This window comes from Taudactylus pleione, unplaced genomic scaffold (assembly GCF_031769625.1).
Source record: "Taudactylus pleione unplaced genomic scaffold, aTauple2 ptg001781l, whole genome shotgun sequence".
NCBI lineage: Eukaryota > Metazoa > Chordata > Amphibia > Anura > Myobatrachidae > Taudactylus > Taudactylus pleione.
The window spans coordinates 216,980-238,728 of NW_028286178.1; the positions used below are offsets into that span (position 1 = coordinate 216,980).

Here is a 21,749-nt window from a genome sequence, read left to right on the forward strand (position 1 = left end):
TGATATCTAATAGTATAATAATGTATTTATCTTCTCTGTGTATGACTGATATACATAAAATGTATCCCCTATATAACAATGACGTGGTCTGTTATTACTGCAGAGAGTGGTGCTGATATCTAATAGTATAATAATGTATTTATCTTCTCCGTGTATGACTGATATACATAATATGTATCCCCTATATAACAATGACGTGGTCTGTTATTACTGCAGAGAGTGGTGACGATATCTAATAGTATAATAATGTATTTATCTTCTCTGTGTATGACTGATATACATAAAATGTATCCTCTATATAACAATGACGTGGTCTGTTATTACTGCGGAGAGTGGTGACGATATCTAATAGTATAATAATGTATTTATCTTCTCTGTGTATGACTGATATACATAATATGTATCCTCTATATAACAATGACGTGGTCTGTTATTACTGCAGAGAGTGGTGCTGATATCTAATAGTATAATAATGTATTTATCTTCTCTGTGTATGACTGATATACATAATATGTATCCTCTATATAACAATGACGTGGTCTGTTATTACTGCAGAGAGTGGTGCTGATATCTAATAGTATAATAATGTATTTATCTTCTCTGTGTATGACTGATATACATAAAATGTATCCTCTATATAACAACGACGTGGTCTGTTATTACTGCAGAGAGTGGTGCTGATATATACTAGTATAATAATGTATTTATCTTCTCTGTGTATGACTGATATACATAATATGTATCCCCTATATAACAGTGACGTGGTCTGTTATTACTGCAGAGAGTGGTGCTGATATCTAATAGTATAATAATGTATTTATCTTCTCCGTGTATGACTGATATACATAATATGTATCCTCTATATAACAATGACGTGGTCTGTTATTACTGCAGAGAGTGGTGCTGATATCTAATAGTATAATAATGTATTTATCTTCTCTGTGTATGACTGATATACATAAAATGTATCCTCTATATAACAATGACGTGGTCTGTTATTACTGCAGAGAGTGGTGCTGATATCTAATAGTATAATAATGTATTTATCTTCTCTGTGTATGACTGATATACATAAAATGTATCCCCTATATAACAATGACGTGGTCTGTTATTACTGCAGAGAGTGGTGCTGATATCTAATAGTATAATAATGTATTTATCTTCTCTGTGTATGACTGATATACATAAAATGTATCCCCTATATAACAATGACGTGGTCTGTTATTACTGCAGAGAGTGGTGCTGATATCTAATAGTATAATAATGTATTTATCTTCTCTGTGTATGACTGATATACATAATATGTATCCCCTATATAACAACGACGTGGTCTGTTATTACTGCAGAGAGTGGTGCTGATATCTAATAGTATAATAATGTATTTATCTTCTCTGTGTATGACTGATATACATAAAATGTATCCCCTATATAACAATGACGTGGTCTGTTATTACTGCAGAGAGTGGTGCTGATATATAATAGTATAATAATGTATTTATCTTCTCTGTGTATGACTGATATACATAATATGTATCCCCTATATAACAACGTGGTCTGTTATTACTGCAGAGAGTGGTGCTGATATCTAATAGTATAATAATGTATTTATCTTCTCTGTGTATGACTGATATACATAAAATGTATCCTCTATATAACAATGACGTGGTCTGTTATTACTGCAGAGAGTGGTGCTGATATATACTAGTATAATAATGTATTTATCTTCTCTGTGTATGACTGATATACATAAAATGTATCCCCTATATAACAATGACGTGGTCTGTTATTACTGCAGAGAGTGGTGCTGATATCTAATAGTATAATAATGTATTTATCTTCTCCGTGTATGACTGATATACATAAAATGTATCCCCTATATAACAATGACGTGGTCTGTTATTACTGCAGAGAGTGGTGCTGATATATAATAGTATAATAATGTATTTATCTTCTCTGTGTATGACTGATATACATAACATGTATCCCCTATATAACAACGACGTGGTCTGTTATTACTGCAGAGAGTGGTGCTGATATATAATAGTATAATAATGTATTTATCTTCTCTGTGTATGACTGATATACATAAAATGTATCCTCTATATAACAATGACGTGGTCTGTTATTACTGCAGAGAGTGGTGCTGATATCTAATAGTATAATAATGTATTTATCTTCTCTGTGTATGACTGATATACATAAAATGTGTCCCCTATATAACAATGACGTGGTCTGTTATTACTGCAGAGAGTGGTGCTGATATATAATAGTATAATAATGTATTTATCTTCTCTGTGTATGACTGATATACATAAAATGTATCCTCTATATAACAATGACGTGGTCTGTTATTACTGCAGAGAGTGGTGCTGATATATACTAGTATAATAATGTATTTATCTTCTCTGTGTATGACTGATATACATAAAATGTATCCCCTATATAACAATGACGTGGTCTGTTATTACTGCAGAGAGTGGTGCTGATATCTAATAGTATAATAATGTATTTATCTTCTCCGTGTATGACTGATATACATAATATGTATCCCCTATATAACGATGACGTGGTCTGTTATTACTGCAGAGAGTGGTGCTGATATCTAATAGTATAATAATGTATTTATCTTCTCTGTGTATGACTGATATACATAATATGTATCCCCTATATAACAATGATGTGGTCTGTTATTACTGCAGAGAGTGGTGCTGATATCTAATAGTATAATAATGTATTTATCTTCTCTGTGTATGACTGATATACATAAAATGTATCCCCTATATAACAATGACGTGGTCTGTTATTACTGCAGAGAGTGGTGCTGATATATAATAGTATAATAATGTATTTATCTTCTCTGTGTATGACTGATATACATAATATGTATCCCCTATATAACAATGACGTGGTCTGTTATTACTGCAGAGAGTGGTGCTGATATCTAATAGTATAATAATGTATTTATCTTCTCTGTGTATGACTGACATACATAAAATGTATCCCCTATATAACAATGACGTAGTCTGTTATTACTGTGGAGAGTGGTGCTGATATCTAATAGTATAATAATGTATTTTATCTTCTCTGTGTATGACTGATATACATAAAATGTATCCCCTATATAATAACGACGTGGTCTGTTATTACTGCAGAGAGTGGTGCTGATATCTAATAGTATAATAATGTATTTATCTTCTCTGTGTATGACTGATATACATAAAATGTATCCCCTATATAACAATGACGTGGTCTGTTATTACTGCAGAGAGTGGTGCTGATATCTAATAGTATAATAATGTATGTATCTTCTCTGTGTATGACTGATATACATATAATGTATCCCCTATATAACAATGACGTGGTCTGTTATTACTGCAGACAGTGGTGCTGATATCTAATAGTATAATAATGTATTTATCTTCTCTGTGTATGACTGATATACATAAAAAGTATCCCCTATATAACAATGACGTGGTCTGTTATTACTGCAGAGAGTGGTGCTGATATCTAATAGTATAATAATGTATTTATCTTCTCTGTGTATGACTGATATACATAAAATGTATCCCCTATATAACAATGACGTGGTCTGTTATTACTGCAGAGAGTGGTGCTGATATATAATAGTATAATAATGTATTTTATCTTCTCTGTGTATGACTGATATACATAAAATGTATCCCCTATATAACAATGACGTGGTCTGTTATTACTGCAGAGATTGGTGCTGATATCTAATAGTATAATAATGTATTTATCTTCTCTGTGTATGACTGATATACATAATATGTATCCCCTATATAACAACGACGTGGTCTGTTATTACTGCAGAGTGGTGCTGATATCTATTAGTATAATAATGTATTTATCTTCTCTGTGTATGACTGATATACATAAAATGTATCCCCTATATAACAATAACGTGGTCTGTTATTACTGCAGAGAGTGGTGCTGATATATAATAGTATAATAATGTATTTATCTTCTCTGTGTATGACTGATATACATAAAATGTATCCCCTATATAACAATGTGGTCTGTTATTACTGCAGAGAGTGGTGCCGATATCTAATAGTATAATAATGTATTTATCTTCTCTGTGTATGACTGATATACATAAAATGTATCCCCTATATAACAATGACGTGGTCTGTTATTACTGCAGAGAGTGGTGCTGATATCTAATAGTATAATAATGTATTTATCTTCTCTGTGTATGACTGATATACATAAAATGTATCCCCTATATAACAACGATGTGGTCTGTTATTACTGCGGAGAGTGGTGCTGATATCTAATAGTATAATAATGTATTTATCTTCTCTGTGTATGACTGATATACATAAAATGTATCCCCTATATAACAATGACGTGGTCTGTTATTACTGCAGAGAGTGGTGCTGATATCTAATAGTATAATAATGTATTTATCTTCTCCGTGTATGACTGATATACATAAAATGTATCCCCTATATAACAACGACGTGGTCTGTTATTACTGCAGAGAGTGGTGCTGATATCTAATAGTATAATAATGTATTTTATCTTCTCTGTGTATGACTGATATACATAAAATGTATCCCCTATATAACAATGACATGGTCTGTTATTACTGCAGAGAGTGGTGCTGATATCTAATAGTATAATAATGTATTTATCTTCTCTGTGTATGACTGATATATATAAAATGTATCCCCTATATAACAATGATGTGGTGTTATTACTGCAGAGAGTGGTGCCGATATCTAATAGACTAATATTGTATTTATCTTCTCTGTGTATGACTGATATACATAAAATGTCGCCTCTATATAACAACGACGTGGTCTGTTATGACTGCAGAGAGTGGTGCTGATATCTAATAGTATAATAATGTATTTTATCTTCTTCGTGTATGACTTATATACATAAAATGTATCCACTATATAACAACGACGTGGTCTGTTATTACTGCAGAGAGTGGTGCCGATATCTAATAGACTAATATTGTATTTATCTTCTCTGTGTGTGACTGATATACATAAAATGTTGCCTCTATATAACAACGACGTGGTCTGTTATTACTGCAGAGAGTGGTGCTGATATCTAATAGTATAATAATGTATTTATCTTCTCTGTGTATGACTGATATACATAACATGTATCCCCTATATAACAACGACGTGGTCTGTTATTACTGCAGAGAGAGGTGCTGATATCTAATAGTATAATAATGTATTTATGTTCTCTGTGTATGACTGATATACATAAAATGTATCCCCTATATAACAATGACGTGGTCTGTTATTACTGCAGAGTGGTGCCGATATCTAATAGTATAATAATGTATTTATCTTCTCTGTGTATGACTGATATACATAAAATGTATCCCCTATATAACAATGACGTGGTCTGTTATTACTGCAGAGAGTGGTGCCGATATCTAATAGTATAATAATGTATTTTATCTTCTCCGTGTATGACTGATATACATAAAATGTATCCCCTATATAACAACGACGTGGTCTGTTATTACTGCAGAGAGTGGTGCTGATATCTAATAGTATAATAATGTATTTATCTTCTCTGTGTATGACTGATATACATAATATGTATCCCCTATATAACAACGACGTGGTCTGTTATTACTGCAGAGAGTGGTGCCGATATCGAATAAAATACAGACAATACTATAAGTGTCACCCGAGTGATCTATCCCAGTCTTATATTAATGACAAATGGAGGATTAGGAAAGATTAGATCTGATAGGTGATGTCTGAGGAGTTATATAGCAGCTATACACAGATGGGGGTCATCCTCCAATAATATATAACACATTATACAAAGAAGAGAGTTATACAGTGCTAGGGAAATCTACGTAACAATAAATAATAACATACGGCCTGATAAAGATGCATAAATGTATAGTATTTAATATGAACATATAAATGATAAAATTACAGACATAACACATATAGATCATATAAAACATAGGTCACTGGTATTCAGGAGTACAAATAAGTGGGCACCAATAATAGTAAATAGAGAATCAGATATTAATGGTAACGTCACAAGCTAATAGGTGATGGAAAGAAGTTTGGTGCATCCGGGTAATGGCCAGGTGGCAGATAGTTATATTACCAGGTTGCTGTGACAGAAGTCCGTCCAGTCTTTAGCAGGAAAGCTCGCAGTGGGTGATGCTGGCCGGTGTAATCGCTGGATGTCCCAACATTCCTGCTGTCACTCCTGGTCCGGATAAGGAAGGACAAGTGGCCCAAACGTGACCAGTGGATAAAGTGACTAACGCGTTTCATCATGGAATTAGACCCACAACCTCTTCAGAAGCGTGTATAATACAGTATAATATGGCTGCCTTATATACCCAAGGAGCAGATCAAACAAACATCAAGTTGGGAATCACACTTAGTCATGCCATATGTAAGAATAATAAATATATTACATAGAAGGCAATCATTACCTAATGTATAATCAGCAAATGAGTTTGTAAAAACAATATAAAACGTAAGAACAAAAAGGTAAATTTACCAATTAATGCAGCACAGCAGCCGGTCCCGAGTCCCTGTCATGTGATGTATATAACCGCACATAATCGGAATGGACCAATCAAGTCAATCACTGCAGAGTGCCAGAATGAACTAGATAAGGAGTCTGGGTAATCACATTCACCCGGTCATGTGATATAACACATGACTGGAATGCACCACTCATGGAGATCTTTGTGGAAAAAACCCAGTAAGAGGCTTCGATGATTTGTTCCACCCGGTCATATGGTTAACTACAATCACATGACTGGTTACAGCAATAACAATGAGCAAGAGTTACCACGGTGAAGATATGCATGACACTGGGATCTAGGTCACGTTATACACACAACATTATATTTCCCATATTGTATAGTAATGTTGATAATAGTAAAATCGTGCAATATTGTTCACTAGTGAGTCACATGATATGATCACACCCACACACCTAAATACACTAATAAGGACAGACATATATATATATATATATAAAATATACACATATCCATACACTTACACACACACATAGATAAATAAAAAGGTAGAAAATTACATATGTGAAGTCATACAGAGGAGTATAACAAATATCTAGGTGGTCGATAGGACCAAGTGAAGGGTTCTTGTCTATCTAGTATAAAAGACCACAGAGGTATCAGGTGACAGTGATGAATTTGATTAGTTTAAACCATCCGGGTGGAGCAAATTCAGTTAGAATATCCAGATCACCTCCTGACGGCATAGATGGCGAAATATGTCACCGACCTTGGGAGGGTTCATACTAAGTACTATACATTTTTATTGCATCTATATCAAGCCCTATTTAAATTATTTATTGAAGTTTAGGTTTCCCCAGTGCTGTACATCCCTTCTCTTTTTATATTAATGACACATCCCAATTATCTACAGATAACTTAAAATGTTACAATACTGTGTGACTGGAGTGTTGCTACAACCTTGTTTTGTATCAGCTCATAGAAAAGCTTTTCTCTTGTGTGACTGCTGATGTCTAACAAGAGCTGATTTATGTGAAAAACATTTCCCACACTCAGAGCATGAAAATGGCCTCTCACCTGTGTGTAGTCTTTGATGTATAACAAGACCTGTTTTCCGTGTAAAACATTTCCCACACTCAGAACATGGAAATGGTTTTTCACCTGTGTGACTTCTCTGATGTCTAAAAAGGTCTGACTTAAGTGTAAAACATTTCCCACACTCAGAACATGGAAATGGTTTCTCACCTGTGTGACTTCTCTGATGTGTGATAAGATTCGATTTTCTTGTAAAAAAATGTCCACACTCAGAACATGTAAATGGTTGTTCACCTGTGTGACCTCTCTGATGTGCAAAAAGAAATGTTTTACATGTAAAACATTTCCCGCACTCAGGACATGGAAATATTTTATCAGGTGTATGAGCTGCACTATATGTAACAAACACTGAGGTATCGGGATAAAAGTCCTCGCAATTAGAGGGATCAGATGATATGTCTGCACTCTGAGGTTCTGGATGTATATTTAGTGTAATGGGATTATCTCCTGGAGATTCCTGTGTGAAGTTATCTTCTGTTTTAATATCTGTAGACAAGATGAGATGTCCCTCCAAGTCATTCCTGCTTGTGCGTCCATTTGCTGGAAATACAATAAAACTGTATTATTGTTACTCACAGCTCTTTATACAGCGCAGACATACTGAGAAGCTTTTTATATAGCGCAGATATACTGAGCAGCACTTACAGAGAATATTTAGTCATTCACATGAGGCCATGGCCTAGTGGAGCTTACAAACTATATTCCCTACCATATGTACACATATACACACACTAATGTTAATTTGTATCAGAAGCCAATCAATCTATGACTATGATTTTAAAAGGTTGGAGGAAACACATACAAACTCCAAACATTCCATATTGGTTTGGAATTCATAGATCCAGCCCCAGGGACAGGCAGATGGCACATCACCAATGTACATCTCCCCCCAAATGCAGACTTTGCTGGGTAACGTTCCCTAGCCATCATCACAGAGCAGGAAACCTCATTAGCCAGTCAAATTGGTGAACCACAATACCCATCTAGACCGCCCTCACACATACAGTACACATCGGAAATTTGTGGGATAATTACCAACAACTACGTCCACACTACAAAAAGTTCTCCAGGTGGATATATATGTAGCTATAGCAGCTTCTATATGGTCCTCTGGTCATCCTCAAGGAGAGTAGTCCCACCAGAGTCATGTTACTGAATTAGGGTAATGAGTCATTACATAAACGCTGAGAGGGAAGGAGAGCGATAGGACAGAGCAACACAGAATGATGGCAGCACAGAGCGGGGGAGGCAGCAGGACTGGGTAGGGGAATGGTTCAGGGCACAGATGGACAATAGCAGAAAGAGGAAGTAGGGAGAAGGACAGAGCAGGATACAGAGACTTGTCAGCAGATAAAGTGCAAAAGTACAGATCATCCAAGTGCAGAGACTGGAGGAAGCGATTGTGCAATGACGGGAGTGTGGTTATAGCTATGTGAGGGCGAGAAGGTCGAGTTTGTGTGACATTTGCATTGTCTAATATAGAGCACATATGGGCTGGTAACAAACAGTGATATGATGTGAGGGGGAGAGCAGGAGTATAATAGGGACTGATGGCTCCTGATGTATGAGATACACCAGAGAGTGTGGGAAGGAGACTGGTCACATCTCTGGGCTGGTAACACACAGTGACATGATGTGAGGGGGAGAGCAGGAGTATAATAGGGGCTGATGGCTCCTGATATATGAGGTACACCAGAGAGTGTGGGGAGGAGACTGGTCACATCTCTGGGCTGGTAACACACAGTGACATGATGTAAGGGGGAGAGCAGGAGTATAATAGGGGCTGATGGCTCCTGATGTATGAGATACACCAGAGAGTGTGAGGAGGAGACTGGTCAGATCTCTAGGCTGGTAACACACAGTGACATGATGTGAGGGGGAGAGCAGGAGTATAAAAGGGGCTGATGGTTCTTGATGTATGAGATACACCAGAGAGTGTGGGGAGGAGACTGGTCAGATCTCTGGGCTGGTAACACACAGTGACATGATGTGAGGGGAGAGCAGAAGTATAATAGGGACTGATGGCTCCTGACTCCACACTGGGCAGATACATTCCTCTCATTAGTTTGTACTGACAGAGGAGAATGTAGCAGTGACTGAGAAAGGAGAATACAGTATGTGACTATTTTCTGTAATGTGTTTATTACTCACCTGTGCTGATATCTGTAGGTATTTCCTCCTCCGTAAACTGCTGATCATCCATAATATACATTTCTTCTTCCCCCTCTATATTTTCTGCCTCAATATCAGTCACATATGTCTCTTCTTCTCCCTCTATATCTTCTGCCATAATATCAGTCACATACGTCTCTTCTTCTCCCTCTATATCTTCTGCCATAATATCAGTCACATACGTCTCTTCTTCTCCCTCTATATATTCTACCTTCATATCAGTCACATATGTCCCTTCTTCTCCATCTAGATTACTTATCTTAATATTAATCAGATCTTCACCCTAATTAAATAAGAATATAAAAAATGTAATAAGGTCTGATGTCATTATTTCAGATTATACAGTATAATATCGGTGTATAAAACAGACACAGCTGCTCTACAAATTATATAGTGACAGTCACTATAGTATATTGGTGAGACCCTAAACCTCAGCTACCTGATGCTCCGGTGGAATCTTGTGATTCTCCTCTGTACAATCCTGGAAATAAAGAGGATGGGGACATCTCTCTGGTGTATTTCTGTTACTGGGTCCATCTGTAGGAGACACACAGTGACTGAGCACATTGTATATGATATTATCAGATGATGTGTGTATAGGAGGCCCCCATACCTGCTCTCCCCTGTAAAATAAATGACATTATCCTCTTACCCAGTGATGTGAGGGGCTTATGCTTCTCCATCATCACGTCCTTGTACAGAGCCCTGTGTTCCTCTATATACTCCCCCTTCTGCATGGAGACATAGACCGTGACATTCTGACACCTTATAGGAACCTTACACACACACAATGATACAGTCATCACCCAGACACATCCCCTGGTGTTACTGTATAATGTCCCATTCCCAGAAGTCACCTCTCCAGTCATCACCCAGACACTTCCCCTGGTGTTACTGTATAATGTCCCATTCCCAGCAATCACCTCTCCAGTCATCACACAGACACATCCCCTGTTGTTACTGTATAATGTCCCATTCCCAGCAGTCACCTCTCCAGTCATCACCCAGACACATCCCCTGTTGTTACTGTATAATGTCCCATTCCCAGCAGTCACCTCTCCAGTCATCACCCAGACACATCCCCTGGTGTTACTGTATAATGTCCCATTCCCAGCAAGTCAACTCTCCAGTCATCACCCAGACACATCCCCTGGTGTTACTGTATAATGTCCCTTTCCCAGCAGTCACCTCTCCAGTCATCACCCAAATTCCCTGGTGTTACTGTATAATGTCCCTTTCCCAGCAGTCACCTCTCCTGTCATCACCCAGACACATCCCCTGGTGTTACTGTATAATGTCCCATTCCCAGCAGTCACCTCTCCAGTCAGCAGCTGATTGTTCTTGTTGGTGAGTTCCAGGATCTTCTGGTCATTGTCTCTCTCATGTAGCAGTGAGTGAGGTGGAGGCACCGTGATATGGCTCTGGGTCCTGCTGAGTCCTCCTGACACACGGGGACGGCTGCTGGGTGTCTCACATTCACCAGATGTCTTCTTCACTGCTGTATAATCCTGTGTATTGGGGAAGTAGGTTATTACTATATATATATGTGATGTTACTGTGACACTGCCAGATCCCTGTTACCTCCACAGTCATATTTCTGTATTATTACTATAGATAAAAGTATCACTGACACTCCCAGATCACCTCACCTCCCTATTCGTGTCCCTGTATTATTACTATATATATAAGCGATGTCACGGTGACACTCCCAAATTCCCTCACCTCCCCAGTCAGGTCCCTGTATTATTACTCTAGATATAAGTGATGTCACTGTGACACTTCCAGATCCCCTCACCTCCCCAGTCATGTCCCTGTATTATTACTATAGATAGAAGTAATGTCAGTGTGACACTCCCAGACCCCCTCACCTCCCCAGCCATGTCCCTGTATTATTACTATAGATATAAGTGATGTCACTGTGACACTACCATATCCTCTCACCTCCCCAGTTAGGAGGTAAATAATCTCCAGGGTTAGCTGTAAGATCCTCTCAGTATGGTGACTCCGGTCCTTGTCCATCCTCAGTGAATCAGTGAGAATACAGAACGTGTGATGTGTAATAAAGATTCTGGTTCCTCAGAGAAGGACTTTCTAGGAATAAATAGAATAAATATCACAGACATCTCTGAGAACACATGTAACACAGTCAGACAAGTTATGCTGAGTGACTGGTAAATCTTCCCATTCCCCCCAACCATAGAGCCCTGGTCCGTGTCTGTCAGAGTTTCCTGTGACACAGCTCCATTAGACTCCTCAGGGGCTGTCGCACAGCACTGTACTGCATAATGTTACACCAATGCTCCTGGCTGGGGTCCTTATTCCTTCAAGACATATATCAAATGCTCTTTGCGCCACTAGAAATAAGTTACATTGGTGTTAGGACATTGGGCTTCATTCAGAGCCGCTCGCTATTTGCAGTCGTTCGTTCCAAAACAAGGGGTGGCTATTCAAATGATCCGTTCGCTCATTGCGGTCTGTTCACGCCTCTAAGTCTGAACGAGCGAGCAAAACTTGCGGTTGTAATTTTGAAAAATACGCCCCCTGGCCGCTCGCGCCATACGTCATGTCCGCTATTTATGTGATTAATCGAGTACATTGAACAGCGTATGAACTGCTCGCTATTCTTGTGGTTGGTTTTTCCTACCACTATATTGCGAGCAGTTCTGACTATCAAATAACCAAGTGACGTGGTCAATGACGCTGCTGTATTAATTATGCACTCCCTTAAAACGCCCGTTTTGACCTTTAAGCACGCCTGCGTTGATTTCCACTCCCCGTTTTCAAGCACCTTCCCCTGTTACCACCCACATACGCCTCCTCCTGTCACTCAAAGTAGCAGGCATTCGCTATAAAGCGAACAAACGATTTTCGGCCACACTGACTGGTTCGCGCATGCGTATTACAATCCGTATGCATGCGCAGTTGTGCGAACATCGCTCAGTGCGAACGAGCGGCCGCTTACGAACGGCTCTGAATCAGGCCCATTGGCCTTTATTTTGCATCTGACATTGTCTCCTCACATTTAGGAGTTAATATTACTCCACTTTTTATCACCTGCCTCACAGACTATTTATTCCTGCCCCCTCACCACGCCCCCTGCTGGTCATTGATTGTTTTCCCTGGATTGTAGTCCACGGCCTGAACCTGATCTCCTGTCTACTGGACTTCTGCAAACTGCATCTCTACTGCTGTCTGTGAGTCTGTCTCATCTACTCTGCAGCTTATTACCTTTGCTTGTATCCTGTCTGTATATCTCCATCCCATAATATGTGCAACTAAAGCCAACAGGGGCTCGGCAAGCTGTCCCTCCTATTGCTGCATGTGAATCTGTCTCATTGATTACAGAGAGCACCATTGTTTTTGTAATTTGTCTGGATTATTTTTGTTTCAATAAACAATCTATATTTCACTATGCTCCTGACTCCACAGCTGTCATTATAAGTATCCAGTTACATAACAATTGCCACACCGGAGGGTTGGATTGGGTTGGAACAGGTGTGGGAGGTTGAAGAAGAGATTTGAGAGATGTGGATGAATTTAGGTGGCTTGAGCCAGGACTTCCTCATCTATAGATGTGAGGAGGTAGAGATACGGCAGTGGATGATGGGCCCGAAGGCAAGAACATGAATAGAAAGTCTTTATTGAACAGGAGGTTGGAATGGAACTGGACATAAAATACTGAAGGAATGGGCAGACTTGGATTGGGACCGATGATGCTGATTGAGAGCTGGATTGTTTTGAGACTAATGTTGATGAATTAAAGAACTTGATAGATTTGAATCCAATGTTGATAAATTTATGAACTTGATCAGTTTGGATCCGACTTTGAAGAATCGAAGAACTTAATTGATATGAGTCCGATGTTAATGATTTGAAGAAGGGTCATTTCACGTCAGTATAACCTGGGGTGTCCACCACCCATTTCTGAATTTTACGAATTTTTTTTTAATTGACAGATAATGTAAAAAAAACTATTTCTGCCAAATATCTCAACTGTCTGACTTTTCCAAAATATATATTTTTCAATTTATTAAACTATTTACTAATGTCTATTTATTCACTTTATTTGAAGTATCACTGGTGTTTTTAAGGACTCACCATTAAATTTGGACCCCTAAGGTAACTTTTTCTCTAAATCTAAAAATCCAAACTAAATTACTTTATCTGTCTTATGTTTCGAGTTACAGGAAAGATTAAAGGTTTTGGAACAGAATTAAAAACACAAGGTTAAATCAACATTAGATATCTCAATTTTATTTAGGTGCTTAACAAAGGTTAACATTACTACCATAAAAAAAAAATCAGCATGGTACTCTGTTTTATAGTGGAGAAAAAAATAAAAGTATGAAATTGACATTTGATTACTGTTGTACCGCATCCATAATTTACTCAAGAAAACTTGAAATGTAAAAACTTAAACATAACTGAAGTTGAGTCAACAATAACATTATTTTCCCCTTGTTTGGAATCTGTTGTAATATTGTCTTCCAGGAATTCCCAAAAAATGGGTATTTATGTTGATTTAACCTTGCATTTTTAATTCTGTTCCAAATCTTGAATTTTTGCTGCAATTCGAAAAGGCAGATAAAGTAATATGGTTACCTTAAGCCTACAAATTTTGTGGTGATTCCTTAATAAACAGCCATGATACTTCAAATAAACTGAATAAATAAGTCGCGATTATTAATAGTTTAATAAATTGAAAAATCAATGTTTCGGAAACTAACAATCAGAAAGCCGAAAAATTTTGCAGAAAGTTTTTTTTTTACATCCTCTCTTATGAACACTGTACACTCCTCTACCCCCTATAATAATACCACATATATCACTGTGTACTGTACAGTCCCCTCCCCTTATATAATAATAATACCACATATCAGTGTGTGCTGGGAGCTGTGTTATTCCCCTCATATATCACTGTACGGTCCCCTCTCCCCCTATATAATAATACCACATATCAGTGTGTGCTGGGAGATGTTATTCCCCTCATATATCACTGTACAGTCCCCTCCCTCTATATAATAATACCACATATCAGTGTGTGCTGGGAGCTGTGTTATTCCCCCTCATATATCACTGTACGGTTCCCTCCCCCTATATAATAATAATAATACCACATATCAGTGTGTGCTGGGAGCTGTGTTATTCCCCCTCATATATCACTGTATAGTCCCCTCTCCCCTATATAATAATAATACCACATATCAGTGTGTGCTGGGAGCTGTGTTATTGCCCCTTATACATCACTGTACAGTCCCCTCTCCCCTATATAATAATAATACCACGTTTCAGTGTGTGCTGGGAGCTGTTATTCCCCCTCATATATCACTGTACAGTCCCCTCGCCCTATATAATAATAATAGCACATATCAGTGTGTGCTGGGAGCTGTGTTATTCCCCCTCATATATCACTGTACGGTCCCCTCTCCCCTATTTAATAATAATACCACATATCAGTGTGTGCTGGGAGCTGTGTTATTGCCCCTCATATATCACTGTACAGTCCCCTCTCTCCTATATAATAATAATACCACGTTTCAGTGTGTGCTGGGAGCTGTTATTCCCCCCTCATATATCACTGTACAGTCCCCTCTCTCCTATATAATAATAATACCACATATCAGTGTGTGCTGGGAGCTGTGTTATTCCCCCTCATATATCACTGTACGGTCCCCTCTCCCCTATATAATAATAATATAATATATACAGGACACGTTACCTGGCTCCGGCTGTCAGGAATGTCTATGACAAAATGGCACCTAAAGCCCCTGTGGCCCCGCCCCCTCTGCTCTGTGACTGGGAGACTATAAGAATATGGCCGCCGGTCACCGTACATGAGGACACCATTAGACTATAAAGCTTTTACTCTAGTGATGAAGCTGTGAGCGGCAGGTCGCTGCTTAGTTACAGGACGTCCTTCCTACTTTGTGCCGCCTGATTGGCTGCTCGCTGGGGAAAGAGAGGAGGGCGGTTTCTTAGATAAGAGGGGCGGGGCAGACAGTAGCCTTAGCCCCACGGAGGAGAGAGGGGCGTGGCTATATAGAGGGGCGTGTCTTCTTGTATAGCTGCAGCTTCCGGGTGATGGTCCCAGCAGGAATAAGCAGCAGGTGATGGTATTTATTGTTATTATACAGGGGGAGCAGACTGTGGTGTCTCATCATTATCATACAGGAAAATCAGACACCAGTGTTCTATATAATACAGCTGGAGCAGCCTTTAGTGCTGCACTATGTATATACAGGTAGAGCAGACGCCAGTGTTGGTATAATACAGGTGGAGCACAACCTTTTGTTACTATAATACAGCTGTAGCAGACTCTGGTGCTTCATCACTATTATACAGGTAGAGCAGACCCCAGTATTGGCATGATACAGGTGGAGCAGATCCTTTTGTTACTATAATACAGCTGGAGCAGACTCTGGTGCTTCATTATCATTCTACAGGTGGAGTAGAACTTTTTGTTACTATAATACAGCTGGAGCAGACTCTGGTGCTGCATTATCATTATACAGGTGACAACAACAGAAGCAGAAAGTTCTCTCTATATTTTGGGGCACTCACCCTACTAATAATAACACGTAACCTGTAATAGTGTCAGTAAGAAATGACCGAGGTGTTATCTGTATAGCGCAATAAGGGGGTCATTCAGACCCACTCGCAAGCGGCAGTACGCTCGCAAGTGGGTCGATGGTCCCCACTGCGCATGCGCACGATGGAGGGAGCTCCATTGTGCACATGCGCGAGACCCGGACTGCGACAGCCAAGCTGTCGCTCCGGGTCTCGCTGGTCAGAGCGATCGGCTCTGAATCAGGGCCTAAGTCAGGAAATACACAGAACGTAACAGAAAGAGGATATAAAGCCTGGTCTAACCAGGGCCAATAACCCCTCAGCACTGACCAGCTGTGTAATGGGAGACGTATATAGTGATTATCTGTATCATTTATGGTCAAACAAATACATCATCACCCACTGCTCAGAGGTATGGGGTATATATATATATATATATATATATATACACAGGTAATCACAGTAAGTGTAAGGAGGAAGATTCCCTTTGTATAATAATGCGTCGGCCAGGGCCGGATTGAGGGCCACATGGGCCTGGAGCTGAAAATTACCAAGGGCCTATTATGAGAAGAGAGGGGGCGTGACCAGTGCTGTGTGGGTGTGGCCAGTGCCATGTGGGCGTGTACACCCCTATACTCTGAGCCCCAATGTCTCCCTAAATATGTCAAATAAAAAAATGCTTCATTTTGTGAGGTAAATAGAATAGAATTTTACTACTTATGATTTATGACTGACCGGGTGGAGAGCAGATGGCCAGTCATCATGTCATGACAATGGGCCTATTTTTATGTGGAGGCCTGGAGCTGGAGCTCCATCCGCCCCATTGTTAATCTGGCCCTGGCGTCGGCCATCACCCGAATAATATGCTATTGTCTGACATATCCAAGTGCTCATATCTGACACGGTGCTATCACATGTAACATACATAGAATAATCCCATATACCTCTCATGGTGCTATCACATGTAACATACATAGAATAATCCCATATATCTGACATGGTGCTATCACATGTAACATACATAGAATAATCCCATATACCTCTCATGGTGCTATCACATGTTACATATATAGAATAATCCCATATATCTGACATGGTGCAGTTACATGTAACATACATAGAGTAATCCCATATATCTGACATGGTGCATTCACATGTAACATACATAGAGTAATCTCATATATCTGAGTGGGCAGCAATATAATGATATATTAATTACTAATATAATACAAGGTCTGTGAACTTTCCCAGGTATCCTTGTGAGACAATGTACATATAACTGCATATAGTATAGGACACATGGGTTAGATCCCAAATGTAAGTATAAGCAATCTGCAAAGAAACCCAGATATTACTGCAGCATAACATCTAGTTATACAGCATTGCAGGTTACCACGGTGACATACAGCATCTAGTTATACAGCATTGCAGGTTACCACGGTGACATATAGCATCTAGTTATACAGCATTGCAGGTTACCACGGTGACATATAGCAGCCAGTTATACAGCATTGCAGGTTACCACGGTGACATATAGCAGCCAGTTATACAGCATTGCCGGTTACCACAGTGACATATATAGCATCTAGTTATACAGCATTGCAGGTTACCACGGTGACATATAGCGTCTAGTTATACAGCATTGCAGGTTACCATGGTGACATGTAGCATCTAGTTATACAGCATTGCAGGTTACCACGGTGACATATAGCATCTAGTTATACAGCATTGCAGGTTACCACGGTGACATATAGCATCTAGTTATACAGCATTGCAGGTTACCACAGTGACCTATAGCATCTAGTTATACAGCACTGCAGGTTACCACGGTGACACATAGCATCTAGTTATACATCATTGCAGGTTACCACGGTGACACATAGCATCTAGTTATACATCATTGCAGGTTACCACGGTGACACATAGCATCTAGTTATACAGCATTGCAGGTTACTACGGTGACATATAGCATCTAGTTATACAGCATTGCAGGTTACCACGGTGACCTATAGCATCTAGTTATACAGCATTGCAGGTTACCACGGTGACCTATAGCATCTAGTTATACAGCATTGCAGGTTACCACGGTGACCTATAGCATCTAGTTATACAGCATTGCAGGTTACCACGGTGACCTATAGCACCTAGTTATACATCATTGCAGGTTACCACGGTGACACATAGCATCTAGTTATACAGCATTGCAGGTTACCACGGTGACCTATAGCATCTAGTTATACAGCATTGCAGGTTACCACGGTGACCTATAGCATCTAGTTATACAGCATTGCAGGTTACCACGGTGACCTATAGCATCTAGTTATACAGCATTGCAGGTTACCACGGTGACCTATAGCATCTAGTTATACAGCATTGCAGGTTACCACGGTGACCTATAGCACCTAGTTATACAACATTGCAGGTTACCACGGTGACACATAGCATCTAGTTATACAGCATTGCAGGTTACCACGGTGACATATAGCACCTAGTTATACAGCATTGCAGGTTACCACGGTGACACATAGCATCTAGTTATACAGCATTGCAGGTTACCACGGTGACATATAGCATCTAGTTATACAGCATTGCAGGTTACCACAGTGACACATAGCATCTAGTTATACAGCATTGCAGGTTACCACGGTGACATATAGCATCTAGTTATACAGCATTGCAGGTTACCACGGTGACATATAGCATCTAGTTATACAGCATTGCAGGTTACCACGGTGACATATAGCGTCTAGTTATACAGCATTGCAGGTTACCACGGTGACACATAGCGTCTAGTTATACAGCATTGCAGGTTACCACGGTGACATATAGCATCTAGTTATATAGCATTGCCGGTTACCACGGTGACACATAGCGTCTAGTTATACAGCATTGCAGGTTACCACGGTGACATATAGCATCTAGTTATACAGCATTGCAGGTTACCACGGTGACACATAGCATCTAGTTATACAGCATTGCAGGTTACTACTGTGACCTATAGCATCTAGTTATACAGCATTGCAGGTTACTACTGTGACCTATAGCATCTAGTTATACAGCATTGCAGGTTACCACGGTGACACATAGCATCTAGTTATACAGCATTGCAGGTTACCACGGTGACACATAGCATCTAGTTATACAGCATTGCAGGTTACTACTGTGACCTATAGCATCTAGTTATACAGCATTGCAGGTTACTACTGTGACCTATAGCATCTAGTTATACAGCATTGCAGGTTACTACTGTGACCTATAGCATCTAGTTATACAGCATTGCAGGTTACCACGGTGACCTATAGCATCTAGTTATACAGCATTGCAGGTTACCACGGTGACCTATAGCATCTAGTTATACAGCATTGCAGGTTACCACGGTGACATATAGCATCTAGTTATACAGCATTGCAGGTTACCACGGTGACATATAGCGTCTAGTTATACAGCATTGCAGGTTACCACGGTGACACATAGTATCTAGTTATACAGCATTGCCGGTTACCACGGTGACACATAGCATCTAGTTATACAGCATTGCAGGTTACCACGGTGACATATAGCATCTAGTTATACAGCATTGCAGGTTACCACGGTGACATATATAGTATCTAGTTATACAGCATTGCAGGTTACCACGGTGACATATAGCATCTAGTTATACAGCATTGCAGGTTACCACGGTGACATATAGCATCTAGTTATACAGCATTGCAGGTTACCACGGTGACCTGTAGCATCTAGTTATACAGCATTGCAGGTTACCACGATGACCTATAGCATCTAGTTATACAGCATTGCAGGTTACCAGGGTGACATATAGCATCTAGTTATACAGCATTGCAGGTTACCACGGTGACCTATAGCATCTAGTTATACAGCATTGCAGGTTACCACGGTGACCTATAGCATCTAGTTATACAGCATTGCAGGTTACCACGGTGACATATAGCATCTAGTTATACAGCATTGCAGGTTACCACGGTGACATATAGCATCTAGTTATACAGCATTGCCGGTTACCACGGTGACATATAGCATCTAGTTATACAGCATTGCCGGTTACCACGGTGACATATAGCATCTAGTTATACAGCATTGCAGGTTACCACGGTGACATATAGCATCTAGTTATACAGCATTGCAGGTTACCACGGTGACATATAGCATCTAGTTATACAGCATTGCAGGTTACCACGGTGACATATAGCATCTAGTTATACAGCATTGCAGGTTACCATGGTGACACATAGCATCTACTTATACGGCATTGCAGGTTACCACGGTGACCTATAGCATCTAGTTATACGGCATTGCAGGTTACCACGGTGACCTATAGCATCTAGTTATACGGCATTGCAGGTTACCATGGTGACACATAGCATCTACTTATACGGCATTGCAGGTTACCACGGTGACCTATAGCATCTAGTTATACAGCATTGCAGGTTACCACGGTGACCTATAGCATCTAGTTATACAGCATTGCAGGTTACCACGGTGACACATAGCATCTACTTATACGGCATTGCAGGTTACCACGGTGACACATAGCATCTAGTTATACAGCATTGCAGGTTACCACGGTGACACATAGCATCTAGTTATACAGCATTGCAGGTTACCACAGTGACACATAGCATCTACTTATACGGCATTGCAGGTTACCACGGTGACACATAGCATCTAGTTATACGGCATTGCAGGTTACCACGGTGACATATAGCGTCTTGTTATACGGCATTGCAGGTTACCACGGTGACATATAGCGTCTAGTTATACAGCATTGCAGGTTACCACGGTGACATATAGCATCTAGTTATACAGCATTGCTGGTTACCACGGTGACATATAGCATCTAGTTATACAGCATTGCAGGTTACCACGGTGACATATAGCATCTACTTATACGGCATTGCAGGTTACCACGGTGACACATAGCATCTAGTTATACAGCATTGCAGGTTACCACAGTGACACATAGCATCTAGTTATACGGCATTGCAGGTTACTACGGTGACCTATAACGTCTAGTTATACAGCATTGCAGGTTACCACGGTGACATATAGCATCTACTTATACGGCATTGCAGGTTACCACGGTGACATATAGCATCTAGTTATACAGCATTGCAGGTTACCACGGTGACATATAGCATCTAGTTATACAGCATTGCAGGTTACCACGGTGACATATAGCATCTAGTTATACAGCATTGCAGGTTACCACGGTGACATATAGCATCTAGTTATACAGCATTGAAGGTTACCACGGTGACATATAGCATCTAGTTATACGGCATTGCAGGTTACCACGGTGACATATAGCATCTAGTTATACGGCATTGAAGGTTACCACGGTGACACATAGCATCTAGTTATACGGCATTGCAGGTTACCACGG

General features: G+C 39.6%; 2 protein-coding genes across 2 annotated transcripts in view; one reads left to right on the forward strand and one right to left on the reverse strand.

The window, feature by feature from the left end:
- Positions 1–5,898: 5,898 nt before the first annotated feature.
- On the reverse strand, positions 5,899–15,580 carry LOC148436363 (uncharacterized). Its single transcript, XM_088464977.1, has 7 exons — positions 15,501–15,580; positions 11,723–11,872; positions 11,098–11,289; positions 10,434–10,512; positions 10,221–10,318; positions 9,761–10,064; positions 5,899–8,149 (listed from the first exon to the last, which is right to left on the reverse strand). Exons 2-7 carry the CDS (start codon positions 11,798–11,800, stop codon positions 7,491–7,493), a joined length of 1,410 nt encoding a protein of 469 aa, XP_088321103.1. The 5' UTR covers positions 11,801–11,872; positions 15,501–15,580; the 3' UTR covers positions 5,899–7,490.
- Positions 15,581–15,803: 223 nt separating this feature from the next.
- The window catches only part of LOC148436364 (uncharacterized), a 53,069-nt gene continuing 47,123 nt past the window's right edge, over positions 15,804–21,749 (forward strand). The window contains exon 1 of the mRNA XM_088464964.1: positions 15,804–15,888. The gene's annotated coding sequence lies outside the window, so the exon portion shown is untranslated. The remainder of the gene's footprint in view (positions 15,889–21,749) is intronic.